The sequence below is a fragment of the Ptychodera flava genome, chromosome 7 (assembly GCF_041260155.1).
Source record: "Ptychodera flava strain L36383 chromosome 7, AS_Pfla_20210202, whole genome shotgun sequence".
Taxonomy (NCBI): domain Eukaryota; kingdom Metazoa; phylum Hemichordata; class Enteropneusta; family Ptychoderidae; genus Ptychodera; species Ptychodera flava.
The window spans coordinates 33,066,056-33,089,288 of NC_091934.1; the positions used below are offsets into that span (position 1 = coordinate 33,066,056).

At 37.7% G+C, this 23,233-nt stretch overlaps 1 protein-coding gene across 1 annotated transcript in view; it reads right to left on the reverse strand.

The window, feature by feature from the left end:
* Window positions 1-23,233, reverse strand: part of LOC139137325 (intermembrane lipid transfer protein VPS13D-like) — a 126,765-nt gene that overhangs the window by 27,493 nt on the left and 76,039 nt on the right. Inside the window, 11 exon segments of the mRNA XM_070705359.1 lie at window positions 3,408-3,554; window positions 4,589-4,729; window positions 6,104-6,273; window positions 8,779-8,848; window positions 17,224-17,448; window positions 18,349-18,451; window positions 18,906-19,062; window positions 19,618-19,690; window positions 20,258-20,381; window positions 20,930-21,105; window positions 22,792-22,936. Coding sequence (XP_070561460.1) covers window positions 3,408-3,554; window positions 4,589-4,729; window positions 6,104-6,273; window positions 8,779-8,848; window positions 17,224-17,448; window positions 18,349-18,451; window positions 18,906-19,062; window positions 19,618-19,690; window positions 20,258-20,381; window positions 20,930-21,105; window positions 22,792-22,936 — 1,531 coding nt within the window.

The window sequence follows — 23,233 nt, forward strand, 5'->3', positions numbered from 1 at the left end:
GTATCTCAGAAACGCTTCAGTAACTTTTTCTTAAATTTGGTCTGGTGGTCACTTGGGCATGTATCTCAAACGGTCTTTTTTCTTTTTTTGATTGAATCATTTTAAAGTCACTTTTTTAGCTTTTTTCTGAAAACCACTATTTTCACTTTTTCCTCAAAACCACTGATTTGATTATTGTGATGTTTGGCATGGGTGTTCGTATAGTTGAAATACCGTCAGAAATGTTCAAAATTGGTGATACATGCCTTACATTATTTTTAAACAATATTTTTATCCATTTTATTTATATTTACTTGATTTTGCCTCACTTTCGCTAAAGCTACCGTCTGCGCATGCGCACAACTGTAGGACAAAATCTGAGTTGAAGAATCGAAACGGACGCCATCTTGTTTCTCGGTATGGGCACATTTTTTACATTGTGAACGTTTCACTGTGTATTTCAACATGTTCTATAGTTATGAAGTTGACAGTGATGCACTTTTGCAGCTGTCGTGTATTTTTTGGTACGAAAGGCGCCTTTGATCGACTGAAGAATGATGGCCTCCGTAGACGATAACACCGGTACTGGCAGGCATATCAGTTCTACTGAGGAAGTAATCCACTGGCCCGTATAGGTCAGGGCTCACTTAGGGGAGAACCACTTGATTTCTGGGGGGGGGGTATGGAGGATTTCGAGGAAAAAATAAAAATTGTCACCAGGTGAAATAAAAGGAAAAAATTAAGCCTGTAATGGCTTGAGAAAAAAATATTCTCATAACAGACAGAAATAAAAAAGGAATTGTCACAATGCTGTTGAAATGAGCAAAATTTTGGAAACTTCATTCTCATGTATTCTTTGCTGGCATGCTGCCAAAGGCACGCAAATGTTTTTACCACAAGTAATTCTTATGTGTTTTTTTTCCAGCACTTATGATATAAGCATTCACTACTGTACACCTCGGTGCACTTGATGTTTTCCTTCCCTTTTCTGACCCAAGAAATCATGTTTCAGGATTTCTGTTGCAATATCTCAATGGTATAGGCAATATCTAGACGGACTATTTGACTTCTCTAAATCGTGAAAATTTAAAACACAAGATAGGAGTCAATAAACTAGTGTTAAAACCAATACATTATTCTCTCATATAAATATGTTAGAAAGATTACAAGTTGACAATGAAAATTGAGGAACAACAAATATAATGAAATACAATGTGTGAGCCTTGTTTCTCTGACCACAAAAGATAACATCTCCCCTGAGAACTTAAAAGGAATTGACTGTTTTAAAGAAAAGCAGGTATAGTACTGATCACAGATGATTTGCCAAAAAAGTGTTCTATAATTTAAAGTTGTATATATAATAGACTTTCCATTTTGTTTGTCATTTGTTGGAATGTAAAATGAATAAATAAAACATCCTGTGATATGTGAAACACTTGCTTAAATTTCAAAAATTGCACTGCTACTACTCCATTTGAAAAAAAAAATTGATGCAGGTCTGACTGTAGAAATAAAAAAATGCTGTCTCTCTAACAAAAAAAGTTCCCATACCCGCTTCCTGCATACCTCCCCCCCCGAAATCAAATGGGTCTCCCCTTAATATGCGCATGCACACATAACAAGCTAGCGTTGTTTTTCAAGGACTGCCATCATGTTTGTCGGTCAGTTGCGGATTTTGACGTTTTAAAGGTTTTAGCGTATATTTGATTGCTGTCATGTATTTTTTGGCACGAACCTCTCCTTCGATAGACTGAAGAATGATGGCCTCCGTACTCCCCAGTACCGGCGAATCCATTGCTTTTAATAGCGAGGCAATCCCACGGCGGCCCGTACTAATAGCTGGGTGAGAGCGAGGGAATGCTCTGTCCTTCTACCTCTGGCCTCCATGTCATAACAAACTAGCGTCTTTTTATGTTGATATACTGTCCTTTCGACACAGCGATAACTTTTAGTTTTCTGTTGCTTATTTTGGGTAATTTCGACAGTTGTGCATTGATTTTGACATCATCTTTTACTTAATAACCGTCGATGTCGGCAACTCTCTCGCTAGCCCTGCGTACGATGCTGTGTGTTAGGAACGCACACAGGGAATGCACTGCGTACACTGCGTACATACGCAGGGCTAGCGAGAGAGTTGCCGACATCGACGGTTATTTACGAAAAGTGAATAAAAGACTGGCATTTTTGGAAGCGATCGAGTAGCTGAGGTGGGCAGGGATACGACTTGGGCCCAAGAACGCTGAATTTCGGCAGTAATTTGGCTTTTTACGTCAAGTCCCAAAGTGGATTTGAAGTCACCGACCCTACGTACGGGTCTTTGCAGGGCTGTGGTGAGCAGGGGCGAATAGCTGTAGCGGAACACACAGCATCGTACGCAGGACTAAATCCGACATGGTAATTTGGCATGATCATCAGATCATACATGATCCGAGATTGCACTTTAGCAAGGTCACGATAACTAATGTTGTTTGTTTCACTGTCGTTTAATACCTATATTTCCACTAAAAGACCATTAGAATTTCCTCCTGGCTACTTTGAAATCGTGCACTGGCATGCATGTAGTTGTCAACATCACTATGCTTTAATGTACAGTAGACTCTCATACTATGAATATATCGACTGTCACTGCATGTGTGCAAATCACTCCATATCATATCAAAAATGTAGTATTGCGACGTTTGAGCTGCCAGAAGCCAGAATTTACAGTTTACGAGAAAGTTATCTTACATGTAAAACTCAGTTCTACTATGAACAAAATGCAAGCTATGTTGTATAACTATCGTGAATCGCATATATTTTGTACCTATCACCGTGTCAGAAAATCAGAAGGAAACAACCAGTCAGACAAACTGTGGTCAGGATGATACTGTCCAATTTTAAAATTTGTCTCTCGGCACACACCAGATACTCATGACTGTAAAACAACATTTCCATATAATTGTATATTCAGTTTTTATATTTAGTTTGCTTTTCACCATATTGTATGTCCTTCCCTGCACTACATATTCAAAATTAAATATTGTTTTTGGCCTAAAAATACTTGAGGGGTAAGCTTATTTAGTCTCATACATTAAAGATGCACTGTTGACCTACAGAGTCCAAACTTTTTATCATTGTATTGTAGATAGGTGTACACTCCAAATACTAAGTACAAGTGTGGTGAGTGTAACAAGCAAATGTTTTTTAGTCAATGGTTCATATCAAGGTTGTTGATACTTAGAATCCACACTTGAACTTATGCTGGACCGGTAACCAACCAGTTCAAATAACTTTCATTTATGTCAAAACAATTTGACTTTTTGCCAAATTTCACATTTATGGCAATTAATAAACAGTAAGGAGGTACAAAGGACGTCGGTGCCCCCGGGCCCCATGTTTTTTGTCTTGCCCTCTTGCTGGACAATTTCAGATATGTGATTGTCAAATACCTGGATGTCAAATATGCTGGCTACCAGACTGGTTTTGTCAAGAGTTCTTGTGAAATCCACATCGATATCTCGAAACGATGTGTACATCAATTCTTCTGGTGCTTTGTTGACGATGGAGATACCAAAGCCAGGCAGTTTGATGATTACCTGGTGAAATTGATTTAAACATGGAAAGAAAATGATCATAATTTATTACATTATGTTTGTGATCTGAACACACAAAGCTAAATATTGGCAACAAGGCTGGGGAGCGATACAGAAATATATTGCACCAAAGCGAGGGCGCTTTTTCCCATAGCTTTTTATTGGAATGTATATTGAGGTATATTATAAATACTAAGTAATGGAATTTTGGGCACGATAAAAAATTATGTACAGAGAGTCCATTCTGTTATGTTGACTGTTTCCAGGAGCCCTAAGCACACTGGCCTTTTATGGGTGCTTCTGCGTATTCTCTGTTGGACAGTTTCAAGAGACCCACTGGACGATTACCAGGATAGGTCTCGCAATTGGTACATAGTTGCGCAGGATGTCAGAAGCTTGTCCTTGACACGATCCATATGGGTGGAGGAAATCGGAAGAAAAATTGTCGAGATATAGCATGAAAATGATCTCTACCCGGCCCATTTCACATCAACGTCACAAATGTAAGAGATATAATAGTAACGTTATTATCAAAGTATGCCAGAATATGTGTTCAGACATTACAGCCACGCACTGCCCACCACTTTGTGTCAAAATATGCAAAATTATTGCATATATAACGAGCTCATTTTGACTTGAAGAGTATCAATGTATGACAGACTTAATGAATTGTTGAAGTCTTTCAGGGCCCAGAAGCCACAACTTTTGATAATTTTTTTCACTTTTTGTTTTGTATGTCAATTACAAGATCTTGTTCTCATCCATAAAGCATGTTAAAACACCTACTGTTTATATTCAGCCTGTCAATATAGTGTCCATAAAAGTCAAATGCGTTGATATTGCTTACATTTGAATTCTAGTCAACAATAACAATGACAGTGCAAATTACATATATACAGGCAGAGTTGAAAAGCTGAAAACAATGTACTTCAATGTACTAAGGAACTGTAGTACTCATTGAAAACAAAATAATTAGAAAACATTATCATAAATTACAGCTGCTTGCTCTTTTATTGAGCTTCAAGTTAGAACATTACCTGCAATTCTTTGTCAGTATTTTCTGATTCACCGTCATGGTAGCTGCTTGTTGATAATTGTCGTTGGCGGCGCTGTTCTCTTTCATTTGCTGTCATGAACTCCTCTACACCTTTCTCTTTCAGTTGCCTTTGCTGATATCGCTGTGGGCAGGAAAGATATACAGACGCTCTAAACCATGGTTTTAAAGATCATCATGGCAGAAGGCTACAGGTGTCAAAGCCCAAATAGGTGCCACTTTTTCAATATCTTCAGGATTTTTATTTCAAAGTACTGATTTTTCATGTTGTTCATCATAGTAAGAGAAATGAATGCTGAGTATAAAACATGAACACGTATTAAGGTTGTTTGCAAATGACATGTTTTCTCATTAATATGCAAAAGTAAATATTTGCCTGCACTTTTAGATTGAATTTTTGGAAATTACGCATGCAAGAATGACAGAAATTAGTCTGGTTCCCTGACCCATTTCCCCGGTAGAGGGCGTGGGGAAATATAGGGTCAGGTACCGGCTAATGTAAACATGGACGCTATTGGGTTAAAATAAAACAAGCTGTGATTGGATGAAAGTAACACTTGTAACTTTTCCTCATCTTTCTTGGGTTTCGCACTTTCAGGCTCACTTGACACCAACTTCTTGTTTGTACCACAAAGCCGTGGAGGTAGAAAGAAGACTTTCTACCTCCATGATTTAGCCACTGTGATTTAGCACACCTCTTAATACTTTTAGAACGTCGACATGATGCCTGGCATTTTTCACGAAATTCGGACACTATTCTATCCATCGAAATCAATCGTCGTTCACAGTTCCAACAAAGTTTGCTTTCAATTAGCTGTGATATCGCAGCATTACTTGTGGCGTGTATCGAACGTGCTCGGGTCATTGGGGTCACGCCACAGTCGGCGATGACCTCAATGACCCTAGCGCGTTCGATACACGCAACAAGTACTGCTGTGATATCACAGCCAGCCTTCAATCACCTCTATTTCCCCGTACTTCTGGATTAATCCTTTCAGTTTATGTTTCCCATCTCGTGTGCCAATGTTTTTGGTTCGGATACCAGTGTTCGAACATAATTCTGATCCAGTTGAATTTTGACCGGCGTTTTCATGGTAGCAGCCATATTTGTTGTAGCATGTTCTGTCAGGTGACTAACCTCCGCCATCTTGAACAAAATTCTGTTCAAGATGGCTACCCGGTACCTGACCCTATATTTCCCCACGCCCTCTACCGGGGAAATGGGTCAGGGAACCAGACTATGACAAAAATGCGACCCAGTAGACGATGGCTATAGTAGTCAGACGATGAAAAAGACATATTAATTGAAATCAAAATGGCCGCCATCCCTGTGTTATCTCTATGGGAAAAATACAATTCCTGAATTTAAAAAATAAAGCCAGTGAAAATCTGCACAGAGTTTTGCGACACAGCGTAATATGAAAATCAAACCAATACTGATTTCACTGCTGTTCAAATTACTGCTTTGAGCCATTGTGATGAAAACTGTTGTACAAACCTTTGATAAGTTTATATCTTCAATGGTCAGCACCCTAGTTGGTCCATCAGTTTCAACGTTAACAACCAGCACCCCAGATCCTGGGCGTAGTTTCTGTCTGTCGACATTCTGTTTTGGTGGAGGGTGGTCTCCGATCACTTGGTCCCCGGGCCCTAACACAGCGATGTTTCCTGAAATCACCGGATGAGAAGTTTTGAAGACAAATTTAAACCGCAGTTAGATTTCTTTGAATATGTTACCAGCAACTGATTTCAACATTAATACATGGTTGCATCAAACAATTTTCAGGAACAAAACCACCACTTTGTGTTGTAAATACAATCCAGTCAAAAATCAGTTTACTCTTATGTTTGCATTTTATTTTTTATCTTTTTTCAAACACAAACATATCAGTACATGTACATAATGTGAAAGAAAACAGTTTCTTTCATATAAATAAACAATTTTATATGAATAAATGACTCCATCAATCACTGATATCTGTTTTCTAGTCCAAAATATTAAAGGGCTGGTGAAGAGTAAAAATAAAATCGCTGAAAAGGTTGTTTTCACTCGTTAAATAATGCTTGGAAAGGCAAAAGCAAAAAATTTCCAGTAGGAAAATGGTTTAAGAGCGTATTTTAGTGGAAAAAAGTGCATTTTCCGAAGCTAAGTCACATTTTGGCGCGAAAAATCAAACCCGGATGTGTGACGTCAATAGGGGGGACAGCGTATCTGCATGATCTGTGGTTGCGTGTAACATGTGTAATACGATGGCGACTAGAGTAGTCGATTACCACGACCAGTGTCTATTCGTCCTCTCAGGACGAACAAATGTTAGCTAGATTTTGGACTGTACGCGGTAGCTGTAAGTCTCTAGCAAATTGTGTCAGTCGTACTGACAATATGCTCGCTTGTAGTCGTACTGTCCGTATTACGCTCTATGTTACTGTTTATGGTAGTCCTTCCTGGCTTCAGAGAGAACGCTCGCTCGCACTGCCCGTATTATCGTACTGTCGTCTCATGTCAGTCCTGACAAGACGATATAGACTATAGGCTACGCTGATAAAGGTTGAAACGGCTAGGCTGTCAGGGCCAAATAAATCGGGGTTGTGAAAATTTCCGGCCGAAACCTACTACGTGCCGAAACATCGAGAAACCGGTGGAAATGTGTATGATCTGTTGCTAGTGTTGTAGTGTGGTGTTTTCCGAATCCAATCATGTATACAGCCGAAAACTTTAAACCATTGACATAGCTTTGACATGAGATTTCAAAACCCTCAAATTTATGCCCGTATAAAACTTGGAAAATTGTTCTCCATAATCCTGTCTCAGTATTTCACTGTACATTTATATTCCCAGCAATCTGTAAATGTAGATTGACCGACTGTACTGTGTCCAAGGTCACGCCCTGCCACGCACAGTCAAACATTCTACCGCTCACGTTTTTAAATATGAATTTCTGATATTTTTCACAGATGAATTTCTTCTATAATTTGAGCTTAGTGTGTTGTAGTTGTAACTTGTACACTGAATTCGTCATCGAGTGTGAATGGCATGATCCCGGGCGTATGAGATCGTTTGCTGTGCAGTAAATATACGATGTTGCACAACACATGGTTTGGCCACATAGAAATGCTTGGAAAGCAAGCACAGAAGTCGTCGTTGTCTTTGGTTACCGAGAACTCGTGAGCACCAAAATAACCTCGCCAATCACTAGTTTTCTTAATAATCTTATAAATTAGGGCTTGCCTTCTGGAAAATCCGTGATTGTATTCCGTGTGATTGGCAAAACAATCGGCAAGTGTTTGTAATAAAGTACACTCGAGGCTACAGGGGTAAAATTAATCCGCTTTGCTTCCACAAACTTGGTCCATTTTCTGGCCAGATTTTCATCCTTCGGCCATTGAAACAATTTTGATTCTGAATGAGAACGATGCATAGAGACACAACGCTTAGCAGTTCTCTGTCCCTAGCCCGCCTTACAACTTTTCACGATGGATTTGGAGAATGCGTGCAAATTAAAGCACTGGCGTGAATAGCTAGCGTCAGCTATCGATGTCCTCGGATGACGTCATACCCGACATTTGCCGAAGATTACCGAAGATTTGTATCTTCGTATCCAAGGGCGTCGCTAGGGCCTTTATTTGGATTGGGAGGGCAGTTTTGAAAAATTCCAATGCTGATGTTTTTTTGACCATTAAGTCGTCAAAATGAACAAGCGATAAAATTTTCAGTTTTACTCTTCACCAGCCCTTTAAGGACAAATGGTGTACTACAGACTCAATACACCGTCAAGGTCATGTGATGGCAATACAAACAAATAAACATGTACAAACACATATGGAAATACAAGTATTTCTTTGGGCATTTGGTGCATGTGTGTGTGTGTTTTTACCATGGTCTAATTCAATTCAAGATTTAACGTAATCTATTGCAAAGCACTCATTGCGGCATACAGTTTGACTTATGACATAAGTTTACACAAATTATTACACGTTTTTAAACACAGCCAATGTCTTTTTAACTCAGAAATAATCTAAGTATACACTCATGCACCTGCTGAGATATGTTGTACCCTATTCACACTTTCTGTTTTATCAAATAACCATCCTATTCCTGGTAATTGAAATCATCTTCTATGGGCTACAGAAGCGTTGAACTGCTTTACTGGAAATTGAAGAGAACAAACTCACCTTCTTGCAAAATTCCATTGTGGGCTTGTACAAAAAGTTTCACAGACCCTGGTCCACAGTGTAAGCCTTCCTGTAAATGAATAAATCAAAAATACTGTCAAGGACAGTGTGCACATATTTGGTTTGAATTGGTCCATCAAGAAATATTTAAACCAGAAAAATAAGAATGAAACATGGGGCCCGGGGGCACCACGTCCTTTGTACCTCCTTACTGTTTATTATTTGCCATAAATGTGAAATTTGGCAAAAAGTCAAATTGTTTGGACATAATGAAAGTTATTTGAACTGGTTGGTTACTGCTCCAGCATAAGTTCAAGTGTGGATTCTAAGTACCGGTATCAACAACCTCGATATGTGTGAAAGTGAATTAAGAATAAGAGATGGGACTCAATAGGATCAACAATATCTAAAACAGGAAACGGTGAACTTATATAATACAGAAGGGGAGAAAATTTAGCCACAAACTATTGTAATATAATGGACAATGGTTAATCTAAACCAAATTACTTAAACTGGATTGTTGGCATTGATTACACATGTATTTATTGTCCATCAAATAGAAAATAAATTTGGGCCATTGACTAAAAAACATTTGCTTGTTACACTCACCACACTTGTATATAGTATTTGGAGTGTACACCTATCTACAATACAATGATAAAAAGTTTGGACTCTGTAGGTCAACAGACAGTGCATCTTTAATGTATGAGACTAAATAAGCTTACCCCTCAACTATGTATATGCCAAAAACAATATTTAATTTTGAATTGTGTAGTGCAGGGAAGGAAATCAATACGGTGAAAGCAAACTAAATATAAAAACTGAATATACAATTATATGGAAATGTTGTTTTACAGTCATGAGTATCTGGTGTGTGCCGAGAGACAAATATTAAAATAGGACAGTATCATCCTGACCACAGTTTGTCTGACTGGTTGTTTCCTTCTGGTTTTCTGACACGGTGATAGGTACAAAATATTATGCTATTCACGATAGTTTACATACAACATAGCTTGCATTTTGTTCACAGTAGAACTGAGTTTTACATGTAAGATAACTTTCTCGTAAACTGTAAATCTGGCTTCTGGCAGCTCAAACGTCCCAATACTACATTTTTTGATATGATATGGAGTGACTTGCACACATATGCAATATGCAGTAGACAGTCGATATATTCATTAAAGAGTCTACTACTTCAAGCATAGTGATGTTGACAACTACATGCATGCCAGTGCACGATTTCAAAGTAGCCAGGAGGAAATTCTAATGGTCTTTTAGTGGAAATATAGGTATTAATGACAGTGAAACAAACAACATTAGTTATCGTGACCTTGCTTAAGTGCAATCTGGGATCATGTATGATCTGATGATCATGTCAAATTACCATGTCGGATTATGCCGTGATTCTGAAGTGCGCGTACTTCCTTAGTAAATCGGTCAACATAAGCACACACTGTCTTTAGCGATCGAAGTCAACAATGATGTCAAAATCAATGCACAACTGTCGAAATTACCCAAAATAAGCAACAGAAACTAAAAGTTATCTCTGTGTCGAAAGGACAGTACATCAACAGAAAACGACGCTAGTTTGTTATGACATAGAGGTAGAAGGACAGGGTGTTCCCTCGCTCTCACCCAGCTATTAGTACGGGCCGCCAGTGGGATTGCCTCGCTAAAGCAATGGATTTGCCGGTACTGGGGAGTACCGAGGCCATCATTCTTCAGTCTATCGAAGGAGCGTTTCGTGCCAAAAAATACATGACAGCAACAAAAGTACCATCACTGTGAACTTCATATTTACAAAACTCATCAAATAAACTCTGAAAACTTTAAAACGTCAAAATTCGCACAAGACCGAGAAACAAGATGGCGTCGGTTTGATTTTTCAAAGTCCTTGCAAAACAACGCTAACTTGTTATATGCGCATGCGCATATTAAGGGGAGACCCATTTGATTTCGGGGAGGGGTATGCAGGAAGTGGGTATGGGAACTTTTTTTTTGTTCAGAGAGACAGCATTTTTTAATTTCTGCTGTCAGACCTGCATCAATTTTTTTTATCAAATGGAGTAGAAGTGCAATTTTTCAAATTTAAGCCAGTGTTTCACATATCACAGGATGGTTTTATATATTCATTTTACATTGAACAAACGAAAACAAAATGGAAAGTCTAGTATATGTACAACTTTAAATTATAGAACACGTTTTTGGCAAATCAACTGTGATCAGTACTATACCTGCTTTTCTTTAAAACAGTCAATTCCTTTTAAGTTCTCAGGGGAGATGTTATCTTTTGTGATCAGAGAAACAGGCTCATACATTGTATTTCATTATATTTGTTGTTCCTCAATTTTTCATTGTCAACTTGTAATCTTTCTAACATATTTATATTGAGAGAATAATGTATTGGTTTTAACACTAGTTTCTTGACTCCTGTCTTGTGTTCTAAATTTTCACAATTTACAGAAGTCAAATAGTCTCATCTAGATATTGCCTATACCATTGAGAATTGCAACAGAAATCCTGAAATATGATTTCTTGGGTCAGAAAAGGGAAGGAAAACATCGAGTGCACTGAGGTGTAAAGTAGTGAGTGAATGCTTATATCATAAGTGCTGGGAAAAAAACACATAAGAATTGCTTGTGGTAAAAACATTTGCACTGCCTATGGCAGCATGCCAGCAAAGAATACATGAGAATGAAGTTTCCAAAATTTTGCTTATTTCAACTGCATTGTGACAGTTCCTTTTTTATTTCTGTGTGTTATGAAAATTTTTTTTTCTCAAGCCATTACAGGCTTAATTTTTTTCTTTTATTTCACCTGGTGACAATTTTTTTTTCTCAAAATCCTCCATACCCCCCCCCCCCCCGAAATCAAATGGTTCTCCCCTAAGTGAGCCTCTGACCTATACGGGCCAGTGGATTTAATACTTCCTCAGTAGAACTGATATGCCTGCCGGTACCGGTGTTTATCGCCTACGGAGGCCATCATTCTTCAGTCGATCAAAGGCGCCTTTCGTACCAAAAAATACACGACAGCCGCAAAAGTGCATCACTGTCAACTTCATAACTATAGCACATATTGAAATACACAGTAAAAAGTTTACAACGTAAAAAATGTGCCAAGACCGAGAAACAAGATGGCGTCCGATTCAATTCTTCAACTCAGATTTTGTCCTACAGTTGTGCGCATGCGCAGACGGTAGCTTTAGCGAAAGTGAGTCAAATCAAGTAAATATAAAATAAAAATAGATAAAAATATTGTTTAAAAATAATACAAGGCATGTATCACCAAATTTTGAACATTTCTGACGGCATTTCAATTATACGAACACCCATGCCAAACATCACAATAATCAAATCAGTGGTTTTGAGGAAAAATTGAAAATAGTGGTTTTCACAAAAAAGCTAAAACAGTGACTTTAAAATGATTCAATCAAAAAAAGAAAAAAAATCGTTTGAGATACATGCCCAAGTGACCACCAGACCAAATTTCAGAAAAAGTTACTGAAGCGTTTCTGAGATACCTGCGTCCACAGCATACGGCCCACTATGTTGGCCATATTGGGCCGCGCAATCACATTAGTACCTTGTGCCCACAGGGCACAAAGTACTAACATGGGGCCCGGGGGCACCGACGTCCTTTGTACCTCCTTACTGTTTATTATTTGCCATAAATGTGAAATTTGGCAAAAAGTCAAATTGTTTGGACATAAATGAAAGTTATTTGAACTGGTTGGTTACTGCTCCAGCATAAGTTCAAGTGTGGATTCTAAGTATCAACAACCTTGATATGTATGAAAGTGAATTAAGAATAAGAGATGGGACTCAATAGGATCAACAATGTCTAAAACAGGAAACGGTGAACTTATATAATACAGAAGGGGAGAAAATTTAGCCACAAACTATTGTAATATAATGGACAATGGCTAATCTAAACCAAATTACTTAAACTGGATTGTTGGCATTGATTACACATGTATTTATTGTCCATCAAATAGAAAATAAATTTGGGCCATTGACTAAAAAACATTTGCTTGTTACACTCACCACACTTGTACTTAGTATTTGGAGTGTAGTACACCTATCTACAATACAATGATAAAAAGTTTGGACTCTGTAGGTCAACACTGCATCTCTAATGTATGAGACTAAATAAGCTTACCCCTCAACTATGTATATGCCAAAAACAATATTTAATTTTGAATTATGTGGTGCAGGGAAGGACATACAATATGGTGAAAAGCAAACTAAATATAAAAACTGAATATACAATTATATGGAAATGTTGTTTTACAGTCATGAGTATCTGGTGTGTGCCGAGAGACAAATATTAAAATTGGACAGTATCATCCTGACCACAGTTTGTCTGACTGGTTGGTTCCTTCTGATTTTCTGACACGGTGATAGGTACAAAAAATACCGCAATTATACGGTGTCGCTCAAATTTGATCGAAATGGTACATACCAGTATGGGTACCAAAGATCAACAATACATGTTGTTTCTATCTGTTCAGTGCAGGAAAATTCTCTACGTTGATGTTATGACAATGATTTCTGCACAGTACAACCAGAAAAACAACAAGAAATATTTAAACCAGAAAAACAAGCATGACAAAAGTAATTAAGGTCTGAAACTTTAGCAACATGCATAGCAGAAAGGCAGCTAGCCCCCCTTAGTTTGACCACAGACGGTCTTCCTCCCCTCTACTGACGGTCTTCCTCCCCTCTACTGCATATGGTTTGAGCAGGTCTGTTAATATGTAACAGTTCAATGACAATGACAGGAAATGACTCAAGTCAGTGGAGTAAGCCTGTTTCAAGCCTGTTTCAGAATTTCGCTTTTTCTTACCTCATTTGCACATTTTTGACACTTATGTGTTCATTTGACCAAATACTGAGACGGTAGCTTTGGCGGTATGGGAGCCTTTGTGTGTGACGGACATACATCTGCACATACCCACAAATATACAGACATAGACGCCACTTAGACTCATCATATAACCTCTTTTTGGTATTTATATATAAAACAAATATGAGCTAAAAATATTATGTTATTCACGATAGTTATACAACATAGCTTGCATTTGTTCACAGTAGAACTGAGTTTTACATGTAAGACTTTCTCATAAACTGTAAATTCTGGCTTCTGGCAGCTCAAACGTTGCAATACTATATTTTTTGATATGATATGGAGTGACTTGCACACATATGCAATATGCAGTGACAGTCGATATATTCATAGTAAGAGTCTACTACATTCAAGCACAGTGATGTTGACAACTACATGCATGCCAATGCATGATTTCAAAGTAGCCAGGAGGAAATTCTAATGGTCTTTTAGTGGAAATATAGGTATTAAACGACAGTGAAACAAACAACATTAGTTATCGTGACCTTGCTTAAGTGCAATCTGGGATCATGTATGATCTGATGATCATGTCAAATTACCATGTCGGATTATGCCGTGATTCTGAAGTGCGCGTAAATCGGTCAACATAAGCACACACTGTCTCTAGCGATCGAAGTCAACAATGATGTCAAAATCAATGCACAACTGTCGAAATTACCCAAAATAAGCAACAGAAAACTAAAAGTTATCGCTGTGTCGAAAGGACAGTACATCAACATAAAACGACGCTAGTTTGTTATGACATGGAGGTAGAAGGACAGAGCGTTCCCTCGCTCTCACCCAGCTATTAGTAGGGGCCGCCAGTGGGATTGCCTCGCTAAAGCAATGGATTTGCCGGTACTGGGGAGTACCGAGGCCATCATTCTTCAGTCTATCGAAGTAGCGTTTCGTGCCAAAAATACATGACAGCAACAAAAGTACCATCACTGTGAACTTCATATTTACAAAACATCATCAAAATAACTCTGAAAACTTTAAAACGTCTAAATTCGCACAAGACCAAGAAACAAGATTGTGTCAGTTTGATTTTTCAAAGTCCTTGCAAAACAACGCTAACTTGTTATATGCGCATGCGCATATTAAGGGGAGACCCATTTGATTTCCGGGAGGGGTACGCAGGAAGTGGGTATGGGAACTTTTTTTTTGTCAGAGAGACAGCATTTTTTTATTTCAACTGTCAGACCTGCATCAATTTTTTTTATCAAATGGAGTAGCAGTGCAATTTTTCAAATTTAAGCCAGTGTTTCACATATAACAGGATGGTTTTATATATTCATTTTACATTGAACAAATGAAAACAAAATGGAAAGTCTAGTATATGTACAACTTTAAATTATAGAACACGTTTTTGGCAAATCAACTGTGATCAGTACTATACCTGCTTTTCTTTAAAACAGTCAATTCCTTTTAAGTTCTCAGGGAGATGTTATCTTTTGTGGTCAGAGAAACAAGGCTCACACATTGTATTTCATTATATTTGTTGTTCCTCAATTTTTCATTGTCAACTTGTAATCTTTCTAACATATTCATATTGAGAGAATAATGTATTGGTTTTAACACTAGTTTATTGACTCCTGTCTTGTGTTTTAAATTTTCACAATTTACAGAAGTCAAATAGTCCCATCTAGATATTGCCTGTACCATTAGATATTGCCTGTACCATTGAGATATTGCAACAGAAACCTGAAATATGATTTCTTGGGTCAGAAAGGGAAGGAAAACATATAGTGCACTGAGGTGTAAAGTAGTGAGTGAATGCTTATATCATAAGTGCTGGAAAAAAAAACACATAAGAATTGCTTGTGGTGAAAACATTTGCGCTGCCTATGGCAGCATGCTAGCAAACAATACATGAGAATGAAGTTTCCAAAATTTTGCTTATTTCAACTGCATTGTGACAGTTCCTTTTTTATTTCTGTCTGTTATGAGAATTTTTTTTTCTCAAGCCATTACAGGCTTAATTTTTTTTCTTTTATTTCACCTGGTGACATTTTTTTTCCTCAAAATCCTCCATACCTCCCCCCCCAAAAAAAATCAAGTGGTTCTCCCCTAAGCGAGTGGATTACTTCCTCAGTAGAACTGATATGCCTGCCGGTACCGGTGTTTATCGCCTACGGAGGCCATCATTCTTCAGTCGATCAAAGGCGGCTTTCGTACCAAAAATACACGACAGCCGAAAAAGTGCATCACTGTCAACTTCATAACAATAGAACATATTGAAATACACAGTGAAACGTTCACAACGTAAAAAATGTGCCCACACCGAGAAACAAGATGGCGTCCGATTCGATTAGACTCAGATTTTGTCCTAAAGTTGTGCGCATGCGCAGACGATAGCTTTAACGAAAGCGAGTCAAAATAAGTAAATATAAAATAAAAATGGATAAAAATATTGTTTAAAAATAATACAAGACATGTATCACCAAATTTTGAACATTTCTGACGGCATTTCAACTATACGAACACCCATGCCAAACATCACAATAATCAAATCAGTGGTTTTGAGGAAAAATTGAAAATAGTGGTTTTCACAAAAAAGCTAAAAAAGTGACTTTAAAATGATTCAATCAAAAAAGAAAAAAGACCGTTTGAGATACATGCCCAAGTGACCACAAGACCAAATTTCAGAAAAAGTTACTGAAGCGTTTCTGAGATACCTGCGTCCACAGCATACGGCCCACTATGTTGGGCATATTGGGCCGCGCCATCACATTAGTACCTTGTGCCCACAGGGCACAAAGTACTAAAAAAGTAAATAAGGTCTGAAATTTTAGGTACTGGAGGTCAACTTTGGGAACAGGCTTAGCAGAGGAATGTTTCAACACAGTCGTTCATGGTTTCAGCAGGTCTGCCAATATGTATCAGTTCATGAACAATGACAGGAAATGACTCAAGGTCAGTGGAGTAGCCTGTTACAGTCACTGCCACCACTCCTACACATAATAAGTACACTGCATACAAATAGGTTAAAGGTCATAGAAGCTCTGCCTCAGATGTGTAGGCTGTTCCAGTTAATACCACCACTCCTGCACATTGCAGGATTTCCCCCTTTTCTTACCTCATTTGCATATTTTTGACACTGACATGTTCATTTGAACAATGTCACATCTCAACCCCTGGGTCTACCTGTAAACCAAATACTAAGATGGTAGGTGCAGTGGTTTGGGAGCTTTTGCATGACAAGTCTCGCCCAATGTTTTCAGTCTTTCATGCTACATCTGGATACCTAAAAATACGGCAGATCGTCCATGTAGCCGACAAACACGAAGTGTCTGTTACCGGCTACCAAAAACTATGAAAAATAGAAAAGAATGAGCTACAAAATCACTATCAGTTTTAAGTTGAAGGTAGAATAAGTCTGTGCCTTTGTAGAAAATACTATAAAAATAGTAGAAAGTGAGCAACCAGCTGAAAGTTAGTTGAGGAGACCTCTACCGCATATCATTTGCATCTCATTGTCGGCTACATGGACTGTGTGCAAAAAATACTCGTAGAGTACAAGGTTTGAAAATGAATAGAAAGTCCTGTTTTCCTTACTTCAGTAAAGAACCAAGTTTGATGTCTGCCCCGTCGTTCATCCGGCTTACTCAACGTAAGAGGGATGTATGAGCTGGCTGAAAATGAGATGTGATCACTGTCCAACACCAGACCATCTATGGAAGTACTGCTGGTTTTCCTTGGATCTCTCGGTGGGGAGGACCCTTCATGTCGTAGCAACCCGTTGCTTGTCATTCTCCACAGCTGTGATCGCTTACCTGGTGTCTGTTATCAAATGCACAATAGTTTTGTCATGGTGTGTATATAGTATTGTATCAATGTAAGGAGACTATACCTGCAGATTTCTATATTTAGCAGGTGTTGAAGAAAAAAAATCCTACACTCTTATGAAACCAGTACACAAGACCCAAGCCAGCTAAGAAAACACTAATACTGTGAAACTTGTTTGTCATCTTGAGTGAACATATTAAAGTGCCAATAGCTGTAACTTTTGAGAACTTTTTCAGTGTTCATTTTTAATGTCAACTACAGTTTCTTATTCAGCTAAAGCTGGTTGAACCACCCACTATTTAGCTTGTCAAAACAGTGTCTGTATACATGTAAAATGCACTGTCATTGTTAAGATTTGAATTCTGGTCCAAACCAGAATTGAGTTGTCAATAATAACAATGCAGTTTACATTGTCAGGCTGAATACTGTGTATCTCAACATGCTTTGGGGAGTAGAACAAGCAACTGTAGTAGACATTAAAACCAAAAAGTACTGAAAAAAATCGTTAACAGTTACAGCTGAGTGGAATACTCTCTCTCTCTGTTCCTTTCTCCACTGTTCAATAGCAGATTGCATGCAATTTCTATGTACATATCATGCCTAAAGTTTCATTTAACGCTTTGAGTGCCAAAGTCAACTTTTGTTGCCTTGATGGAATATATCTCCAACAACTTTTTTCAGAAGTCGACAATTTTTTTCAGATTTTTCCCAAAATTTTGGTCAAAAATTGTAGCAAATGAAAAGTGGCCATTTGGTCAAAACTACAAAAATAAAATACAGCAAATTCATGTAAATTGGTAAAAAGTTACTGTGAAATTTTGTTGGGAAAATTACAGCACTCAAAGCGTTAGTATGTTTCATTTTTCTAGTCACAAGCTGACTTTTGATTCTTACTTTTTTCTTCAGCACAACTTTGCCTTCACATACATCAAGTACCAGCTGTCTACACTCTGTTTCTGGGATGACGTCATGGTGATGTATACCTGCTTCCGGTGTCCTAGTAAAAATAATGTGGGTTGGCAAGTAAGTATATATAATTTTTTGTCTACTTTGTGGATCAATAAAAAGTGCCATATGAACATAACTTCATAACATTTGAATTATTATGGAAAAATTTGAGGTCAAATGTTGAAAGAGAATCCATATGTTGATATTATCATGATTAACTCATAGGAGCTTTATAAAAACTTCAAGTTCTACGTTTGATAATTTGTAGTAAATTTTCATACTTATGTACTTTGAAAACTTATTTTAAGCAAATCCGATTTTCTTTTTTTTCCACAGTTTGAAATTAATCAACTAATGTTGTAGCATGGATTTAACATGTTGATTTTAGAGATCTGACACTTGACGGTGCCCTTACACTCTTAAGAGGAGGGGTACTGGGAGCAGCCTCTGGTGACAGACTTTCGATTTTTTTGAGATGTATGAATAAACTAAACGCTACATACTTTGTAAATGTGTGCAGGAAGGCGATATAGATGAAGTTTTCATAGAAGAGTTTTTCTCCTTCTTCCGATTTGTTGATATGGTAGGAGCCTTGCGAGCCGCCTTGTACGGCAAGTGTTATGATGGGAGGTAGGATACTTTCATCCAAGGCATATGGCACTGAAACAGAGAAGCGATATGAACATGTGGGTTAGACGTAAAGAGGATTAACCCTTTGAGCGCCAAAGTCAATTTTTGTCGCCTATATTTAAATATACATTAGTCAACTTTTTTCTAAATTTTGCTAAAATTTTGATAAAAATCTGAAGCCAATAAAATGGGATGTTCATTTGGTCCAAAATTGTCAAAAAAATGACAGAAAAATTCACAAAATTGGTAAAATGTTGCACTCTATAATTTTGGTGGAAGGTGCCTTGCTTATAGGTAGAATGCACCTCGGGGGCAGATATTGGGAACCTCAAATTTTTCAACACTTTTCTGATTCTACCACTTGTGGGAGCTCATTTTGAAGCTCATGGAGTAAATAAAGTTTTCAACTCTTCTTTTTGTGAAATTGAAAATTAAATTTTTTCCTGTTGACTTAACACAGGGATTGCGGCCATTTTGATTTTCAAATATCAGTAAATTTAAAGCAATTTGCTCCTATTGTTCTTTTCGAGGACTTTCAAGGAGCGTATGGACCCTGCATATTAGCAAAAATAGTAATTACTTTACCTGATGTTTTTGGTTTTATGATAGTCCTTAGAGACATATCTGCAACAGCACTTTGATAGTACAGAATTGAAACCTGTGAAAATAATAATGATTTCATGTTCATATTTCATCAAAGCTGTAGCTGGTATTTGATGAAATCAGACTCACTTTTTTCAACTAATCTGTGGTATTGATTTGACCCTCATATCATGTCTGTCATTGATATGATTTCCGTGATAGAATTGATCTGACCTCATTCAATGATTTCACTGATGCGTAACAATAATTTGATCTTGACTGTGACACTGACTCCATCTGAGCAGTATGGGAGATTCACTGATTTCACTGAAGCAGAGCTGTGATTGACCTCAACAAAAGTCTGTGATTTGCATTTGAATCCATGATTTGATCTCTGTTATATTCATCATAGATTTCTTGCCTCCTTATATGGCTGTGTATGTTTAATTTATGAAAGACATGTCATGCTGTGTCTTGCTGTGTCTCTCTTCATCAAAGGCAATCATCAGTAACAGATATTACTTGCAGACTACACCCATTGAACACAGTCTACTCATGAGTGCACCCAAGAATACGGGACAACAGACTTTGTTTTTGGGACATTGTTGCAAGGAAGCGTCCTGGCAGCAACACTGCTTCTCACCTCTGATTTATTGACAATCCTGTATGGAGGTGGAAATTGGTCGGCGTCGGTGAATACAACAAAGTAAGTAGCTGACTTCATGGTAATCTCAACATTCAGTAGAATACAGGCTCCATTGCTTCCTCTGATGAAAATAAAAGACAAAAAGGAAACGTTCAGACTTCCCTTTTCACATCTTATCTAAGACAAACCATTGAAAATGAAAAGTTCACTACCTTTTTGTTTGTTTGTTTATATATCACACATTATCAGTACATTCACCCCAACAGAAAAGATGTTTCTGACTCAGTATATTTCCAATACTTTGTCCACAGTAAACATATTTTATGAGTGATTGTGCACCAGGAGAGGCATAACAAATTCAAAGTTGCAAAAACAAAAGCCGAAAAAATATCAATGATGGTGCTGGTGGATCGAGTTAGTTGACTCAAATTTCATGGGTTCTTTGAGCTTTGGTTATGGCATCTTCTGGCAATTGCCCAATGGGTCCCTTGAAGTGTACAAAAGCAGACGCTCAGAGGCACACACAGAATACGCTTAGGGTGCCTGGAAAGAGTCGATGTACCAGAACACCTGTTCTATATAGCTTTTTAGCGCATGCAAAAATCTATGTTCCAGATGGCAGATGTATCACATTAAATCACGACCATCATACAGTGGCAATTTATTTACCTCATATTAATGTGGAGTGACACTGTCTTGTCCGTTCTGAATCCCCCTGACCATTTACAGTCGGGAATATCCATGATTCTAACACACAACAACCTGTCCAAGTCATCTCTTGGCCAGTGGAAATAAACTGATGATCCTGGCAGGGCTGAGAGATACATCTTTTCATTGTCCGTTCCCTGGATGTGATTAAAAATAGCGTCAATGACACTTTGCTCACATTTAGTTAGATGTTGAAGGCCTACATGAGTGTACATATGATATTAAAGCCGCAATTTTCAATCCCAGGTTCTTGCATTAGTGGAGTTCTCCTCCCAGTCAAACACTTGGCCGGTACGATGTTTGATTTCTATAACATTAATTACACAAACTGATCTCAACCTTTTGTCACCTTCTGCTAATCCTGCAAACAGAGTTTATACAAGCATTTGATTGACAGTTCAAATCGCTATCGGTCATTGATTCCCCACCACCGACGCTAGAATTTCCTAAAAAATCGTCTTCCAGTCACGTTAGAATTTCAATATAACCACAGAGTTTGATCGGCAGCAGCTTTGCGCTGACCGCTTGGCAGTCTGTCTGGGTTTTTGCGGCTGGTAAAAACTAAAAAGTGGCATTTTCTACAGTGTGTGTCCGCGTGTTGCCTGTTTGGTGTCCCCTTACACAATGAACGCCGCCGCAATAGGTTCGCACCCTTTTAATGTCACATGCATTTGAACACATTTTGATGTACCGTCCATCAAATACCAAGGGGAAGTATGTAATGGTTGGCAACTTTTTGCAATGGACACATAGATAGACAACACCATGCAACCTGGTACATCAAAACTAGTGATACAATCTACCATACCCAAATACAGATGTCTTCTTGTAGTATTGTATTGCATGGAATTTATGTAAACAATATTTGGTAATTCATCAAGCAGTAATATTTAAGAAAACAAGTTATTATTGGCTTGGATGTCTTTGGTTGTGTTTCTTTACAAATCACAATCAACATGTACAAATTCTGACTGGCAGTTATTTAGATTTTCACCAAGTTTACACTTTGCTGCTCATTAGCATACTTAAACAGCGTGTTTCCAAAGATAGAATATAAAAGATTTTGTGTACCATTCAATAACTTGCTTTTAGAGGGCCAGTAGTTGTTACAATAACTTTTGATGATATTTTTAGTACTTTGTTTTGCATCTCAACACCAAGTTCTTGTTCTACTCCCAAAAGCATGTCGAAACACATACGTACTATTAGCTTGCCGACTCAGAGTCTATATATTAGGCCAAAAAAATAATTGTGCTCTTCCGAGAACATGGTTTTCAAAAATAGGGTTGGTAGGTTGGCCGGAATTTTTTTTTCCAAAATATTTTTATTTTTAAAATATGCATTTTTCTGGGGTTCAGGGCAGTCAAACACTGGCCACAACATTTCCAGAAAAATGTATCATACATATAAAAGGATAAAGAAACATAAAAGATATCCTCGTTCAAGCAAATATCAAATACCAAGTAATGAATGTGTGATTTTACTTTTTTTTCTTTTTTACTTCCGTGTTTACGTAGCTCTAAAAAGTTAAGGTCGGCAGATAAAAAATAGGGTAGGTCGTGTTATCGGAACAGCACAATTTTGTTTATTCTGCCTTATGTAAAATCATCTACATTTGAATTGTGCTCCGAACCAGAATTCACTTGTCAACAATAACAATGCACTTAACACTTGTACGGGCTGAGTTGACAATTTTAGCTATGCACTATCTACCTCAACATGCAGAATAGAACAAGAAACTGTAGTTGACACACATGACAAAATCTGTGAAAAAATTACCAAAAAATTACAGCTACTGGCCATTTCTAACGGTGTCTACTCACTTTTCTCTCTGCAAAGTATTTCTGGGAATACGCCAACTTGTGCCGCGTTCTGTTATCGAGCTGGTATCTGGGTACAAATGTAACCATCTGGGTATCAAAGTAACGTCCTAGGCCTTTCCTGATGTGAAATCCGATGTTATAAACCCTGCAAGAAAATTTACCAATACAAATGTCATATAGATCAGAATGTAGGATTTCTCACGACTGCACAATATCAACATACCAAGTGGAACAGTTTTGTTGGTTCTGAGAACACTGCAGGTAATATCTGCTTGGATTCCTGTGTTGATTTGGTTATTTTTCAAAATGTACATAGTTCGCCTTGGGGACAAATATGTAACCTCTCAAAATTTTACAATTCTTCTCTGGTCTACTGCTTGAGGGGGCTTGTTCTGCAGCTCTTTGACTTAGTAAATTTACGAAAATACAAAATTTAATTTCT